General features: G+C 42.6%; 1 protein-coding gene across 1 annotated transcript in view; it reads left to right on the top strand.

Annotated features, from left to right (window-relative positions):
• LOC306916740 (uncharacterized protein) overlaps positions 1 to 17438 on the top strand; it is a 64117-nt gene extending 46679 nt beyond the window's left edge. Inside the window, exons 17-23 of the mRNA XM_079494757.1 lie at positions 2886 to 3004; positions 3302 to 5336; positions 6874 to 7047; positions 13028 to 13201; positions 13281 to 13436; positions 14958 to 14998; positions 15519 to 17438. Of these exons, the coding sequence (XP_079350883.1) occupies positions 2886 to 3004; positions 3302 to 5336; positions 6874 to 7047; positions 13028 to 13201; positions 13281 to 13436; positions 14958 to 14998; positions 15519 to 16120 (3301 nt within the window). The 3' untranslated portion in view covers positions 16121 to 17438. The remainder of the gene's footprint in view (positions 1 to 2885; positions 3005 to 3301; positions 5337 to 6873; positions 7048 to 13027; positions 13202 to 13280; positions 13437 to 14957; positions 14999 to 15518) is intronic.
• Positions 17439 to 18314: the final 876 nt, after the last annotated feature.

Below are 18314 nucleotides of genomic sequence, written 5' to 3'. Positions count from 1 at the left end.
TTCGTTGCACTCCCTCTGGTGTTGTGGGTGTGGACTTCGTTAACATTAAGGAAGTATCTAGACAGGTACATGGGTATCTTGGTGGTGTATCGAATCTTGTGGACCAGACCCATTGCAAGATGCTGTACTCTGTCGTCGACCCTAAGCCATTCCAGCCTGTCGAAGTGGGCAGGGGTGAGGTGGGTTCGGGGGGCTAGATCAAGTAGGAGCCTGACCAGTTTGTTTTGGGAAGTCTGGAGCCTGGTTTTAAGGGCCTTTGAGGTGCTGTGGTACCAGGAGGTGCATGCATAGTCAAAGAAACCCTGTACAAGGGCTCCTGTTAAGGTCTTCAAGGTGTTTTTGTTGACCAGTGAGGAGATCCTGTAGAGGAATCTTGTTCTATGGTTGACTTTTTTGATTACATTGGTGGCCATTTTATCACCGGAAAGATTAGCCTCCAGGATGGAACCTAGGTAGGTAATTTCATCTTTACGTGTGATAACATTGTCACCCACTCTAACCAAGAAGCCATTTGCCTTGCTGAGATTACTAATAGAGCCAAAGAGAATGGATTCAGTTTTTCCCAGGTGTAAAGATAGTTTGTTATCAGCGAGCCAGGTGCAGATTCTACCGAGTTCAGAGCTGAGGGCATTTTCAACCTGCAGTTTGTCCCTGTCCGAGACCAGCAGTGCTGAGTCATCTGCGAACAGGAACAAGTTGCAGTCACAAGCTGAAGTCATGTCGTTTACATATATTAGGAACAGTAGAGGCCCTAGTATGCTTCCTTGTGGAACGCCACAGCTCACTGGGAGGGGGGGGGGACAGTGTTCCGTTCACTTCCACCATCTGTTCTCTCCCCTCCAGGTAGGATTGCATCCAGCTCACTGATGTGCTATCGAAACCAATTGCTTTTAGCTTGTTAACCAGTATGGAGTGGTTCACGGTGTCAAAAGCCTTTTGGAGGTCCAGCATGACCATGCCGCAGTATTTGCCAGCGTCCACCTCTTGTTTGATGTGGTCGCAATAAACTACAACACTGTACAATATACACACTATGACATATACTAGCTGTCTGTCTAACAAACTAGATCTACATGGTATCTATGTAACCTGTTACTGTATTATTTCCATTGTTAACATTCTGTGGGACTCATTTATCAATGTAAATTCTACCTTAAATTCGAGCGTGGGTTTTGGTGTAAAACAACACGGGATACAGTGTTGCCAGGTCCGTGTATTGTAAGCGAGTTGTAGTGTGTGTAAGTAGCGTGTAGAAAGTCTGTTTCTTTGGGCCAAAGAACCATACCTGCTGGAGTCAGGAGCCGAAGCTTTCATTGGCGAGGGTCTGGGAGCACTCCGTTCTGGATCAAATAATTACCCGTTTGGAATAAGGGGAGTCTGGCGAGGCATGATGTTGTAATGACATCACTCTGTTTGTAGGTTTAGGTATTAAATAATCATTTGTTTCCCCACAAGGCACATTTAAACAGAATAAACATTACACCTATAACACGTATTTAGTATAATAGTATTAACACATTTGTCTAGAATATATACTGTATGTAGGGAGTTAAAAAGTATAAAACGAATTAGCTGATTAGGCTATAATAGGTATACTCGAGTCTACACACATCAAAATTAGTTAAAACTTACATTCACACATATACAAAAGTCAAAGTGGCCTACATAAGACACAGTCGCACACAAATAGGAGTGGAGCAGTGGATCTCAAAATGTATTTCAAAATATAAATAACCTGAATGAAAAAATAAAGACCTAAGTATACTGCCTATGCACGTAGGCTACTTTTCTTCACATCACACAGACAATGGACCATTGTTATGTATCAATTATTAAGCCATGGCTTAATTATTGATACATATCAATGGTCCATTGTTTGTGTGATGACCTACAGGTCACTCATATGTATGTTAATGGTTAACCCACTGTTTACACAGGGCGTCGGTAGCTTTTGATAGCGAGGTGCGAAAACTGTAAATGGTCTGTGCAAAATATAAATAGGCCTAACCGGAATTATATTGACGGGTATTAAAAAAAAAGTAGAGGAACACACGATGGCAATTCAGTATGACATAAATCATCATAAATCAATCATAAATCATCCAGATGAATTCCTCTTGCTTGATGACAGCTCAGCACAGGATGAACTCCTTGGGTACCTTCAATAAAAGTAAAATAACGTTACTCAAAGTGATAGTTCAGATTTTTTTAATTTAAGCTGTATGAAATACTTTCCATTTAATATAGTGGTTGCAACTGTATTAATTGATTGCCAGAGTCCTGTGGTCGGAGATCTGCTCTGGTTTTGGTGAAATATTAAGTAGTTCTGGTCATTTTGTGGGGGGCACTGGGGCCACGCAGTAAACCACTATATTAATGGCAAGTATTTCATACAACTTAAGTTAAAAAATCTGAACTATCCCTTTAATATTTTCAAATCAGCCTCATGGTGGCGCTATAACTGTCCGATTTGTGTTTTTACCTATAACTCTAGTTTAAAGTAAATAAAGTTGTACGTTTAATAGTTTTTAGTTTCTATTATTAACATATTTCTATATGATCACAATTTGCGCCCTCACTTTTCCGTCTTCACCTTTCTGCTCTCACTTTTATCTTCAATATGTGGCCTACTTTGCTCAGCCAATCAAATCATCGCTATGGGGTGATCAGCCAATCACAGGCCAATGTTTGTGTTTACACGAACCCGGAAAGCTGTGCGCTAGCAGCAGCAACAACAACAACAACAACAACAACAACATTGTCCTTTAACTTTAAGATGTTGTCTCTTCTACTTTACTGTATGAGACATAATGATAAAGAATGTTTTATAATAAAGTAGGATTGTTAATAAACTATCCATTTTCTATATTCTATTGTCTTCACAGAGAGACATTCAGAAACACACCTGGACAGAAGACATTCAGTCAAACCACACCTGGACAGAAGACATTCAGTCAAACCACACCTGGACAGAAGACATTCAGTCAAACTACACCTGGACACAGTAAGACTGGAAACATTTTACACTCATTAAATGTCAAAAGACATTAAATGTCCATGTTGTATTCCTGTATCAATGTCCAAATACTGTAACACAGACTAAAACAAATGATCCAATGTAATTTATTTTAGCCCTTTTCTTTTCTTTTCTTTTCTTTTCTTTTCTTTTCTTTTATTTTCTTTTCTTTTACAAATTTAGATTTTCTAGAGGATATTTAATATGTTTTAATTACATGGTATGTTCAATGTAAAGTTATGAATGAAGGAGAATGTTTAACATGTATTAATCTTCTCATATCAGGTGTCAGTCTGCAGGAGGATTTAAAGGTCTATAAGGTCACTTTGGACGGTCTTGAGCATGTGGCATACGTCACTGAACTGCCCTCCTCCCTCTCCAACATCTACACAGACCTCCACCTATCAGCGGGAGGGAGTGAAGGGGTTAATCAGCAACATGAGGTGTGGCAGCTTGAGACCGCCTCCAACATGAAGACCCTCCATGACGTCCTAATCAAGTGCCGTGCCATCTTTAAGACCCTCCTCCCTGGCAGAGACACACCCAGCAGCAGAGTTCTGACCAATGGCATCGCTGGCATCGGAAAGACATTCTCTGTGCGTAAGTTCGCTCTGGACTGGGCAAGAGGTTTGGAGAACCAAGACATCATTCTCCTGGTTCCCTTCTCATTCCGGGAGCTGAACTTGGTCCGAGATGAGCAGCACAGTCTTCTCTCACTGATCCAGGTTTTCCATCCAACGTTAAAGAAGGTCACAGCAGAGCAGCTCGCTGCCTGGAAAGTTGGCTTCATCTTCGATGGTCTCGATGAAAGCAGGTTTCCGCTGAAATTCGAGAACATTGATGTCGATTCTGACGTCTTCGACAACAATGACGTCGTCTCTGATGTCACGGTGACATCATCGGTGGGCGTGCTGCTGACGAACCTCATCAAGGGGAATCTGCTCCCCTCGGCTCTCCTCTGGATAACCACCAGACCTGCAGCAGCCAATCAGATCCCTCCTGCATGCGTTGACATGGTGACAGAAATACGAGGGTTCACAGACCCCCAGAAGGAGGAGTTCTTCAGGAAGATGTTCAGTGATGACGAGGAGCTGGCCAGCACCATCATCTCACACGTGAAGACATCAAAGAGCATCCACATCATGTGTCACATCCCAGTCTTCTGTTGGATGACCGCTACCGTTGTGGAGGACCTGGTGAAGACAGACGAGACAGGACAGCTGCCCAAGAACCTGACCGGGATGTTCAGCCACTTCATCTCGCTCCAGATAAAAAGGATGAAGACAAAGTATGATGAGGTGACTGACGGGGATGTTCTCCTGAAGCTGTGCATGCTGGCGTTTGAACATCTGGAGAAAGGCAGCGTCATGTTCTACCAAGAAGACCTGGAAGAGTGCGGTCTCGATGTGAACGACGCCGCGCTGTACTCGGGAGTGTGCACAGAGATCTTCAAACAAGAGACCGTTCAATCTCAGAGAAAGGTCTACAGCTTTGTTCATCTGAGCATCCAGGAGTTCCTGGCTGCAGTCTACCTGATGCACTGTTTCACACAGAGGAGCATGAAGACGAAGAAGGTCCTGAAGACATTCCTGGGAGGAGGAGAAGAAGAAGAAGAAGAAGAAGAAGAAGAAGAAGAAGAAGAAGAAGAAGAAGAAGAAGTCCTGCAGAGAGCCATTAAAGAATCCCTGAAGAGTATGGAAGGAGGAGGAGAAGGAGAAGAAGAAGTCCTGCAGAGAGCCATTGAAGAATCCCTGAAGAGTATGGAAGGAAGAGGAGGAGGAGGAGGAGGAGAAGAAGAAGACGGTGATGATGATGATGATGAAGACAACAAAGGAGAAGAAAAGGAAATGACTCTGGAGGACTTCCTGCAGAGAGCCATCAAAAAAGCCCTGAAGAGTATTAACGGCCACCTGGACCTCTTTGTCCGCTTCCTTCACGGCCTCTCACTGGAGTCCAACCAGAGTCTGTTAGGAGGCCTGCTGGGTCACACAGAGAACAGTCCAGAGAGCATCCAGAGAGTCATCAACAACCTGAAGGAGATGGAAAATGAGGATGGGAGTCTCTCTCCTGACAGATTCATCAACATCTTCCACTGTCTGATGGAGATGAACGACCACTCAGTACATCAGGAGATCCAACAGTACCTGAAGTCAGCGGACAGATCAAAGACAAAGCTGTCCGAGAGCCAGTGTTCAGCTCTGGCCTTCATGCTGCTGACGTCAGAGGAGGTTCTGGAGGAGTTGGACCTGCACCAATACGACACACCACCATGGGGGAAAAACAGACTACTCCCAGCTGTGAGGAACTGCAGAAAGGCTCGGTTAGTACTAGTCATGTGAATAGAAAACCTATTGGAATAGAATCAATCTACCATCACACCTAATTACTATAATAATAATCAGGTCTCAAAGTGTGTGTGTGTGTGTGTGTGTGTGTGTGTGTGTGTGTGTGTGTGTGTGTGTGTGTGTGTGTGTGTGTGTGTGTGTGTGTGTGTGTGTGTGTGTGTGTGTGTGTGTGTGTGTGTGTGTGTGTGTGTGTGTGTGTGTGTGTGTGTGTGTGTGTGTGTGTGTGTGTGTGTGTGTGTAATATTTATACAGCATTTTTGCCTAAATGGAACTGACTGACACGCACAGAACAAAGTAAAAATAATAAATAAGATAACATTCATAGATCCATACAAGTTACACACTGTAGTATTAATACATATATTTATACATATTAATCCATTTTGGGCGGGAACGCCTTTTGGTGTTTTAACTAAGCATTATGATCTGCTATTGAAAAATAGCAGAGGTCTGCTATTTTTTTTAAATCGTAAAAATGCGGCACAGATCTTTGAATATATATTCTTTCAGAGCGAACGTTTTTTCAGGCCTAAATGGGTTAATATATTAATACATATTATTACTGTACTATTAATGCAGATTATCTGTCTTTCACTTTGATGTTTTCTGGTTCTCTGTTTTTATCTGACCTGTCAATATCTGACCAACTAGACTGTTCTTATCTGACCTGTCAATATCTGACCAACTAGACTGTTCTTATATGACCTGTCAATATCTGACCAACTAGACTGTTCTTATCTGACCTGTCAATATCTGACCAACTAGACTGTTCTTATATGACCTGCCAATATCTGACCAACTAGACTGTTCTTATATGACCTGTCAATATCTGACCAACTAGACTGTTCTTATATGACCTGTCAATATCTGACCAACTAGACTGTTCTTATATGACCTGCCAATATCTGACCAACTAGACTGTTCTTATATGACCTGCCAATATCTGACCAACTAGACTGTTCTTATATGACCTGTCAATATCTGACCAACTAGACTGTTCTTATATGACCTGCCAATATCTGACCAACTAGACTGTTCTTATATGACCTGTCAATATCTGACCAACTAAACTGTTCTTATATGACCTGTCAATATCTGACCAACTAGACTGTTCTTATATGACCTGTCAATATCTGACCAACTAGACTGTTCTTATATGACCTGTCAATATCTGACCAACTAGTCTGATCTTATCTGACCTGTCAATATCTGACCAACTAGACTGTTCTTATCTGACCTGTCAATATCTGACCAACTAGACTGTTCTTATATGACCTGTCAATATCTGACCAACTAGACTGTTCTTATATGACCTGTCAATATCTGACCAACTAGACTGTTCTTATCTGACCTGTCAATATCTGACCAACTAGACTGTTCTTATATGACCTGTCAATATCTGACCAACTAAGACTGTACATTTACATTACACTTTATAGTTAGTTTCCTTGAACATGAACTTGATCTAATCTGTGTTGATAATCACTGATTTTACATCATCTACATTTTCAGACTTGTTGGCTGTTACCTCCAAAAGCCAGAATATGAGATCGTGTGTTCAGCTCTCAGCTCTAATCCTTCACATCTGAGAGAATTGGACATCAGTTATAATGACATAACGGATCCATCCATGGACCTGCTCTCTGCTGCATTGAAGAGTCCAAACTGTCAACTGGAGATACTGAGGTCAGATTATTATTTAGATTAGTTCTGTTTTATTAGTTATAGTTTGATTCTAACAATAAGAGTGTGAATAAAGTTGACATCATGGTATCCCACACTGATTAGAATAATATTATGGTCAGAGTTTGTGTTGTCTAGTTCACTCTCTCACATCACAATGCTACAGTACAGTAACTACAATATGTGACCGAGCCTGGCAAAATGGTCCTCATCTCGCCAATAATGAAAAGGCGCTAAATAAACTAGATTTATTTTTGTGTGATTTTCGTTTTTTTCATATTAACATAGTTTGAATGTTGAAGAAGGTTTTCATTCCAACAGATTATTGATTTGGGTAATTTAATTGTATACATTTATAAGTCCAAAGTATGCTTGTTTTTTCGGTAACTTGAGCAGTTCCGAGATTTGCATGTAGCTTTCGATTGGCCTTTGGAATGTCTTTGTCCTCAGGTTTCAGGCTCTCAGCTCATTAGCGTGCTTGTGTGTTTGTAAACACAGAATTGTTTAACATGGCTATAGTGCGAGGGGTTATACTTTACAGAAAATACTTACTTAATACTAGTACGCATGCATGGCACATGATGCGCTGTGTGTGTGTGTGTGTGTGTGTTGCCCACTGCGCAGTGAACACAGGCTCGGCGCGCGGCTCAGCTCCAACACGAGCCATATCGGTCCCAGGCAATGGTTTCCCCCGCCGTCAGACTCCCCAGTCCCGACATATTATATTATATTTCATTATATAGTGCTGTGATCTGTATTACCAGCGGACAATGATCTGTAGGCTGCCGCTACTGTACCCGGGGAGGAGGCGCCGCGTCGGGGTGGACTGACTGGAGCGCTCTGGGTTAGATTTTGACGGAGTGGAAAAATTATATAAAAGACACCGTTGAAATGACACTTTAACACTGTAGTAGTAGGCTCGCTAAAAACCATAACTCTATATGGACATAATAATAACATGCAGCGGGATGTAATCAGCCCTCAACAGCTTCACAGTGTGGTGGTGGTGGTGGTATGTTCAAACGGGATACAAATCCAAAGAGTTTCAGTTGAATCAGTTGTAATTAAATCTGCGATTAATTTCAGCTGTGACCAATAGATAGAGATGCCTTGCAATGCGCGGTGTCGCACATTGCAAAGTGAAACAGTATGAAACTCATCAGCTCCGTAACGTTGTGCTAGAAAGGTGTGTGTGTGTGTGTGTGTGTGTGTGTGTGTGTGTGTGTGTGTGACAACTTAGTGTTAAAGTGCTAGTGTTTTCCTTCTTTCTTTTTAATCAATATCATTTTGTAGTCTACAGTGCCCTACAGCATGACTTTGGCGAATACAAGACAACTCACCCCGGTGCTTGCCCGTTTTTCCTCCCGGAATTTTCCCCAGTGAGGGGGATAACTTTGTAATATGCTATTGGCTGTTTGTATTCTTTTTGGACAAATATAAAAAGATACTCCTGTGGAAAGGCTATATTATTTTACTTATATTGACCCTATAAACAATTTAGTATTATTTAGTATATGTAAGATTTTCCCACTCAAATGGTACCTCGTCAGATAATCCCCACATAGCCTACAACAACTTCTGTGAACAGACTTCACTGTAGTAGCTTTTCATAAATTATATTTGTACTTAGGCTGTCTGCTGCCGTGAAAGTTTATAGTTAGATAAATTCAAAGTCCAGCCGTCTGCTGTCCAGCCTCTCCCACCCCTCACTGGGGAAAATTCCGGGAGGAAAACAGAAAAGGGGTGAGTTGTCTTGTTACCACTTTGGCTAGGGCCTATATTCTTTATATTTGTATATATTATTATGATTTGGAATGAATAAGCCTTTTGTGTGAACACGTGCCTTGCCTAGCCGAATAGGACTGTATTTTAACATGAATCATAATAAGGTTGGAACTTGAGAGCCAAATATTTAGGAGGTTCTGCTTGTTGTAAAAAGGTTGAGAACCACTGATTTAACCATATTTCTGTTGTCCTTTTCTTAATTGCATAGGCTCAAACATTCTTGTCTGGTTATCAATGGTAAAACATGTTTTATCTAATTAAATAGAGTTTTGCTTAAAAGTAATCCAAAAGTAACTGAAAGTAACCCCCTACTTTTTAAATTGTGGTACTCGGATTACGTTACTGACTACAACTTTTTTTTTTTGAGACTACAAGATTTGAGTTAAAATGTTCACTCTGTAAGTCTGTAATAATATATATTCAAAGATTTGAGGCACATTTTCACGATTTCTCAAAAATAGCAGACCTACAAGCTCATAGCGCGGCACTCTCTGCTGCGCTATGAGCTTGTAGATCTGCTATTTTTCAATAGTTAAAACACCAAAAGGGGTTCCCGCCCAAAATGGGATAGACCGTACGGTTTAAAGTTGCTTTCTTTTCCATAACATGAATTTATTATATATATTATATACATACCACCATGCAACCACCATTCAGAGAAAGAGAGAGTGTGCGTGCGTGCGTGCGTGCGTGCGTGCGTGCGTGCGTGCGTGCTGCATGCACATGGTGTGGAATGTTAATGTTATGTCCAGCTAAACATTGATGCGGTTTATCGTGTGACGGAAGCAGTGAGTTGAGTGACTGGACTTTATAGATGTTTGTAGGGATTATAAATTCAGTCACACTGTTCTCATGTGATGTAGCATGAGGAGGATTATACCATCGTTTAACACAGGGCAGGGCAACTTTGATGATGGAGAGGAGCCACTATAGTTCCACACTCACTCCAGAGGGCCACTATAGTTCCACACTCACTCCAGAGGGCCACTATAGTTCCACACTCACTCCAGAGGGCCACTATAGTTCCACACTCACTCCAGAGGGTCACTATAGTTCCACACTCACTCCAGAGGGCCACTATAGTTCCACACTCACTCCAGAGGACCACTATAGTTCCACACTCACTCCAGAGGAGCCACTATAGTTCCACACTCACTCCAGAGGAGCCACTATAGTTCCACACTCACTCCAGAGGAGCCACTATAGTTCCACACTCACTCCAGAGGGCCACTATAGTTCCACACTCACTCCAGAGGGCCACTATAGTTCCACACTCACTCCAGAGGGCCACTATAGTTCCACACTCACTCCAGAGGGCCACTATAGTTCCACACTCACTCCAGAGGACCACTATAGTTCCACACTCACTCCAGAGGAGCCACTATAGTTCCACACTCACTCCAGAGGAGCCACTATAGTTCCACACTCACTCCAGAGGGCCACTATAGTTCCACACTCACTCCAGAGGGCCACTATAGTTCCACACTCACTCCAGAGGGCCACTATAGTTCCACACTCACTCCAGAGGGCCATGCAGATTGCATATTACTGTCGTAGCAAAATAATAGCCGATCTACAAGCTCATTGCTCATTGCTATTTTTTCATTTAAATCCTGAATATGTTTCTGCTATATTTGAATTGGAATACTAATATAGACTAATTAAAGTAATTAAAATAATTAAAGCGTGTCATGTTTGCATGTTTGGAAATGCAAGAAATCAATAACATAGTTCAGTATTCAGAATTTCAGATATAACCTGTGGGCCGCATTAAGTGAAGGTGGGGGCCCGCATTTGGCCCCCGGGCCGCCAGTTGCCCATGTATGATTCTGCAAAATATGCAAAATAATGTCTTCTAAATCAATCATTTCAGTTTTCTGGAAAAACCCCATGTTTCTATGTCAGTGGTTTCTCAAACTATTTCATGTCAAGGACCCCCAGAATTATCTGTAATTGGCCGCCGACCCCCATCTGAAAATATGTTGTTCCAGGGACCCCCCCAGAAGCAAAGATATGAGTTAAAAACGTTCGCTCTGAAAGAAAAATAAAAATAGCAGATCTACAAGCTCGTAGCGCGGCACTCGGTGCCGCGCTACGAGCTTGTAGATCTGCTATTTTTATAGTATAACGTAATGCATAAAACACCAAAAGGCGTTCCCGCCCTGAACGGGGCACTCACATGATTTACTGAAGTACAAGTATTCATAAGTACCTATTGTAGTAGTACAGTAAAGTACAGGAACGGTGTTCAGAATTCACTTGAGTAAAAGTTTCAAAAGTATTGGCACTAAAATACGATTTATTATTATTTGAAGCAAATGTGCTAATTTGGGCAGAAAGATGCCATTCAAACGTCCTTTGAAAATAGCAGATCTACAAGCTCGGTCACAAGGCGTGTGTAGTAATAATCAAAATCTACAAAGTACGTTTTCAAATGAATTGTAGTGGAGTAATAAAAGTATTAGCCTATACAATATTTGCCTTTGAGATGCAAAGTAGAAGTAAAAATATTGGAACATTTCAAGTATCCTATGTATATAGTATAGGCAGGTCCTTTTCATGTCAAGGACCCCCAAATTGACACTAATTAGCCCTGCGGACCCCCGTTAGAAAAGATACGCCAGGGACCCCCCATGAGAGAAGATCTTCACGGCTCTAGCAATGATTCTCAACCCGTTTCATTTCAAGGACCCCCAGGTTGACATGCATGCATTAGTCTACGGACCCCCCATTTAATGGCTTTTCTATCTCTGGGACCCCCCAATTTATATTGTAAAAATCAATGTTAATTTAACTCTCAGAGTGTACAAATGGAACCAAATTGGTTCCATTTGTACCTTCTCAGAGTTATAGACCCATGTACTGTGACATTACCCCTCCATGAGGTTCTATAGCAGGGTTCCCCAATAGGCGGCCCGCGGGCCATTTGCGGCCCTTGTGGCCCCTGGAAGAATTTAAAAAAAAATGTTTTTGTTTTGTTTTGGGGGGGTGTCCCAGATATAAATGGCATTAAATGGGGGTCAGTAGCCTATGCATGTCAAACTGGGCACCCCCTCAAGGACCACTGTTGGTCCCCGGACCACTGGTTGAGAACCATTTTAAATTAATTAATGAAAAAAAAAAACCCAATTTTTCGCGCATGCGGACTCGGTCCCCAGCCTGGTTCCCTAGTCAAAATATGGCCCTTGAGGAACATTAATTGGGGAACCCTGGTCTATAGATCCAATCTCATGTGACATTCATGCTTATCAGACCGTAATTAAAATGCTGCTATACAAATGTGTGTCTTTCTAAACCAAGGCTCTGTGATTGGTTGATTGGTTGATTGATTGATTGATTGATTGATTGATTAAGTATTTATTAACAGTTTGCAGAATTACAGTACATTTCAAGCACAACTCAAATATAAAAAGACTGTTAACTGTGAGTGGACGACACCACAAGCATTACACTTGTTTACAAGAGGGTCCACCTTGTTCAATTCATCGGAACATTTAGAGATGTACAACATATGCACTTGTATATAACCATAAACAGGAGATCATCATAAAAGGAGGTGTAAGTATAGTATACATGTCTTTAAACCAAGGCTGTGATATAGCAAATATGCTAGACTATGATTTATATGAATGGATGATCCAACCACATTATGCAGGTCAGTTATTCAATCACAATTATGTGATCCATCATGCCTGCTATAGGGGATTATCATTATCAATGCTACGGTACAGTAACTACAATATGTGATCCATCATGGCTGCTATAGGGGATTATCATTATCAATGCTACGGTACAGTAACTACAATATGTGATCCATCATGGCTGCTAGGGGATTATCATTATCAATGCTACGGTACAGTAACTACAATATGTGATCCATCATGGCTGCTAGGGGATTATCATTATCAATGCTACGGTACAGTAACTAATATATGTGATCCATCATGGCTGCTAGGGGATTATCATTATCAATGCTACGGTACAGTAACTACAATATGTGATCCATCATGGCTGCTAGGGGATTATCATTATCAATGCTACGGTACAGTAACTACAATATGTGAACTAATGAGGCACAGTGATTACAGTATGTAGAGCGATGTTGACACGCACACACACGCACAGATTTTATTTCCATCTCTTGGGGTCTTTACTCCAAAACTGTTATTCAGTCCAGATATTTCATGTGTAATTACAGACTTGCTGGCTGTACCTTCACACAGACAGGATTTGAAGTTCTGCTCTCAGCTCTCAGCTCTAATCTTCTCCATCTGAGAGAATTGGACCTCAGTTTCATCTGCCTGCAGGAATCACAACTGCTCCAGCTCTCTGCGTTACTGAAGAGTCCACAGTGTGGACTGCAGATCCTGGGGTAAATAATGTGTGTTCTCTCTGTGTGGATCTCTACTCGAACATCAACAGCACTTTGTTAAATGTGTATTTCTCTGCAGGTTGTCAGGCTGTGGAGTCACAGAGGAAGGCTGTTCTTCTCTGGCTTCAGCTGTGACCTCCAACCCCTCCTCCCAGCTGAAACAGCTGGACTTGAACTTCAGCCACTTAGGAGACTCTGCTCTGAAGGAGCTGTCTGCTGCCCTGGAGACTGTCAAGTGAGTCGACTATAGGACTGTGTCCATGTTGGTCAGTAGACTATAGGACTGTGTCCATGTTGGTCAGTAGACTATAGGACTGTGTCCATGTTGGTCAGTAGACTATAGGACTGTGTCCATGTTGGTCAGTAGACTATAGACTGTGTCCATGTTGGTCAGTAGACTATAGGACTGTGTCCATGTTGGTCAGTAGACTATAGGACTGTGTCCATGTTGGTCAGTAGACTATAGGACTGTGTCCATGTTGGTCAGTAGACTATAGGACTGTGTCCATGTTGGTCAGTAGACTATAGGACTGTGTCCATGTTGGTCAGTAGACTATAGGACTGTGTCCATGTTGGTCAGTAGACTATAGGACTGTGTCCATGTTGGTCAGTAGACTATAGGACTGTGTCCATGTTGGTCAGTAGACTATAGGACTGTGTCCATGTTGGTCAGTAGACTATAGGACTGTGTCCATGGTGGTCAGTAGACTATAGGACTGTGTCCATGTTGGTCAGTAGACTATAGGACTGTGTCCATGTTGGTCAGTAGACTATAGGACTGTGTCCATGTTGGTCAGTAGACTATAGGACTGTGTCCATGTTGGTCAGTAGACTATAGGACTGTGTCCATGTTGGTCAGTAGACTATAGGACTGTGTCCATGTTGGTCAGTAGACTATAGGACTGTGTCCATGTTGGTCAGTACAGTGTAGAATGTTTAACTGGCCAGGCGGACCCATAAAGTGCAGATAGAAGTATCAGTGTTCTTATAAATGACATCATAATCTATAATCTAACACACAGAGAAAGACAGGGGTGGCAGTGGATCAGCGGTAGAGTGGCCGGATGGGAACCGTGAGGTTCCCGGTTCGATCCGTGTGTGTGTGTGTGTGTGTGTGTGTGTGTGTGTGTGTGTGTGTGTGTGTGTGTGTGTGTGTGTGTGTGTGTGTGTGTGTGTGTGTGTGTGTGTGTGTGTGTGTGTGTGTGTGTGTGTGTGTGTGTGTGTGTGTGTGTGTGTGTGTGTGTGATCTATGTAAAGGTGTGTGAATGGGTGAATGTAATGCACAATCTATGTAAAGGTGTGTGAATGTGTGTGTATGGATATGTGTGTATGAATATGTGTGTGTATGAATATGTGTGTGAATGTAATGCACAATCTGTGTAAAGCTATATGTAATATGTATAAATAAATCATTTATACATACGCCAGGACGGGCAGCTTATTGTGGGCCAGCAATGTTTCACAGGCAATCGTTCATGATTTGAAACATTTTGTTGAAATCTAATCCAAATCTGAGAGATGTGTCTTAATCACATGACCATAGAGATATGGTACCAATGTGTGTGATGTTTGGACAGAGTCTTAATCACATGACCATAGAGATATGGTACCAATGTGTGTGATGTTTGGACAGAGTCTGTGGGAGAATGATGACAAAATGTGTTTAGTAAATATTTGGTGCGACTAAAATAGGCCGATGTGAGACATTAAGCAGCAGAGGTTTTGACTTGATTCATTGTTGTTCTACTTCCTACAGTGTGAATCATGGAGGAGAACACTGGACTAAACCTCAACGCTGTGAGTCTGTCTGTCTGTCTGTCTGTCTGTCTGTCTGTCTGTCTGTCTGTCTGTCTGTCTGTCTGTCTGTCTGTCTGTCTGTCTGTCTGTCTCACTGGGGTCCCTCAGGGATCTATCCTCGGACCCTCCTTTTCTCTCTACACCAAATCTGCTGAAAATATCAGATCTTCAAGCTCACAACGTGTTGCGTTGCAACATGTTTCCCTCTACACCGCACACACACACACACACACACACACACACACACAAACTTTCTATATCAGATGTACAGTGATGTGCTGTGAGCTTGTAGATCTGCTATTTTTAAATAGCCAACGTATATACTGTAGTCCATGGACTGTAGTGTGTGTGTGTGTGTGTGTGTGTGTGTGTGTGTGTGTGTGTGTGTGTGTGTGTGTGTGTGTGTGTGTGTGTGTGTGTGTGTGTGTGTGTGTGTGTGTGTGTGTGTGTGTGTGTGTGTGTGTGTGTGTGTGTGTGTGTGTGTGTGTATTTAATGTGTACTGTGTTGTTTTCTCATCAGATTTCCAGCGTCTCACTCTGGACACAAACACAGCAAACAGTGACCTCTCTCTGTCTGAGAACAACAGGAAGGTGACAAACGATGATCAGGATCATTCATATCCTGATCATCCTGACAGGTTTAAGTTCTATCCTCAGGTTCTGAGTTCAGATAGTCTAGATGAACGCTGCTACAGTGAGATGGAGTTCAGTGGAGAGGTTGGGATAGGAGTGACTGACAGAGACATCAGTAGGAAAGGAAAGGAAAGGGACTGTTGGCTTGGATGGTATAAACAGTCCTGGGGTCTGTCCTGTAGAGAGGGTCACCATGGTAACGATTACTCTGTCACACACAATAGTAAGGTGACTGTCCTTCCTATCCGTCCCTCTGGCTCCACCAGAGTAGCAGTGTATCTGGACCGTCCCGCTGGGACTCTGTCCTTCTACAGAGTGTTAGAGGACACTCTGACACACCTGTACACCTTCCAGGCCACGTTCACTGGACCTCTATACGCTGGGTTCTGTGTTAGTCCTGACTCCTCTGTGTCTCTGTGTGAGGACAGACAGTCTGTGAGGACAGACAGACAGGCTGTGAGGACAGACAGACAGACAGACATGCTGTGAGGACAGACAGGCTGTGAGGACAGACAGGCTGTGAGGACAGACAGACAGGCTGTGAGGACAGACAGACAGGCTGTGAGGACAGACAGACAGACAGTGTGTTATATTATAATGTAATAATCAGGAACAGGTGTGGTGGGGGGGGCGGGTGCTTACAGAGGGGGGTCATCTGGGGTCACCGTTAGGGTCATTTGGGGTCACTGTTAGGGTTATTTGGGGTCACTGTTAGGGTCATCTGGGGGTCGTTGACATGTAAAAGTAGCACAGTGGTTCCCAACCAGCTTTTAAAGACCTCAAAGAAAGAGGCAAATATTGTGAAAAATGCAGATCTACAAGCTCACAATGCCATAACCGCTCATCACTCCACTGGCTCCCTGCCTGAGAGCCCCACAGAGGGTTGAACTGTGGAACCCCCTCCCCGCCCAATGAGAGCCTCACAGAGGGTTGAACTGTGGAACCCCCTCCCCGCCCAATGAGAGCCTCACAGAGGGTTGAACTGTGGAACCCCCTCCCCGCCCAATGAGAGCCTCACAGAGGGTTGAACTGTGGAACCCCCTCCCCGCCCAATGAGAGCCCCACAGAGGGTTGAACTGTGGAACCCCCTCCCCGCCCAATGAGAGCCCCACAGAGGGTTGAACTGTGGAACCCCCTCCCCGCCCAATGAGAGCCTCACAGAGGGTTGAACTGTGGAACCCCCTCCCCGCCCAATGAGAGCCCCACAGAGGGTTGAACTGTGGAACCCCCTCCCCGCCCAATGAGAGCCTCACAGAGGGTTGAACTGTGGAACCCCCTCCCCGCCCAATGAGAGCCCCACAGAGGGTTGAACTGTGGGACCCCCTCCCCGCCCAATGAGAGCCCCACAGAGGGTTGAACTGTGGGACCCCCTCCCCGCCCAATGAGAGCCCCACAGAGGGTTGACTCATTTAAGAGAGGACTTAAGACTTTCCTTTTTAACAAAGCGTTTTTATATCTTGCCCTTTTTGTTTTAAATTGATGTGTTCCCTTTTCTTAGATGGTTTTAATGCTTCTTATGTTTTTATTTGTATTCTTTTGCATTTGCTCACTGTAGCACTTTGAGATTATAAATAAAATCCATTATTATTATTATTATTAAAACCGAGTCAAAGTAAATGTAACTCAATTCCAAGTTTCTGTCAGGATGTAGAGAACATTTAAACATGGATATTGTAGTTTTATTGATAATGGATGAGAGAACATTTAAACATGAAAATTGTAGTTTTATTCATAATGGATGAGATAACATTTAAACATGGATATAGTTTTATTGATAATGGACAAATTGAACATTTACTCAAATTTAGGGGTTTTGTAAATCATTGTATTTTAACTATAAAATGTAATTTCACTATACAATTTCACCACTTTTGTAATTTCGTTATGTTGAACCTTTCATGTTTATTATTTACTCATATCTTCAATAACATGTAACCAGTGCTTGTTGTGTTTACATTGTGCACAAAATGCTTTAATTAAAACCTTATCATGTAAATCCACTTTAAAACGGTGTAATCTGTGATAAAGTATTCCACAGCGGCGGTCTAACGACAACAGACCGGGCAGCGCGCGGCTTGTTCCTCCGGCAGATTCGCCACATTGTAAACAATAGGGACTCAATTTCCCATAAGCCTTTGCACGACGCCGGCGCGATGCAATGACGTCATCAAAACGCGCCTCGGATCCCATTCTGTCCGGTGGATTGCCCGTATGACTTAAAGGACCACTTCACCACTTTTCAACATCTCTTCATAAAATTGGTCCTCACTAATGTTCATGATAAAACACCACCATTTTCTCCTACTCAGTCCGTGTCTCATAGGAGGGCTTTGGGCAGTTCGGACACCCGTCCACCAGTGACATCATCATTAGGCAGATTTTTTTTTTAAACAAGATTTGTTTTAAAATATATTTAGATTATTATTATCGTGAGAACGATGGCTTCAACTTTTGCATTGCAACTTTTCACCATCGATGATGTCACTGGTGGACAGGTTTCTGAACTGCCCACAGCCTTCCTATGAGACACAGACTGAGTAGGAAAAAATTGTGGTATTTTATCATGAACATTAGTTAGGACCAATTATAGGAAGAGAAGTTGAAAAGTGGTGAAGTGGTCCTTTAACACTAGCATGACTGAAGTAAAATGAGACACAAATATAGCATGTGATATATATATATA

Source organism: Electrona antarctica (genome assembly GCF_951216825.1).
Source record: "Electrona antarctica genome assembly, chromosome: 23".
Taxonomy (NCBI): domain Eukaryota; kingdom Metazoa; phylum Chordata; class Actinopteri; order Myctophiformes; family Myctophidae; genus Electrona; species Electrona antarctica.
This window is presented reverse-complemented; position numbering and strand designations above follow the sequence as displayed.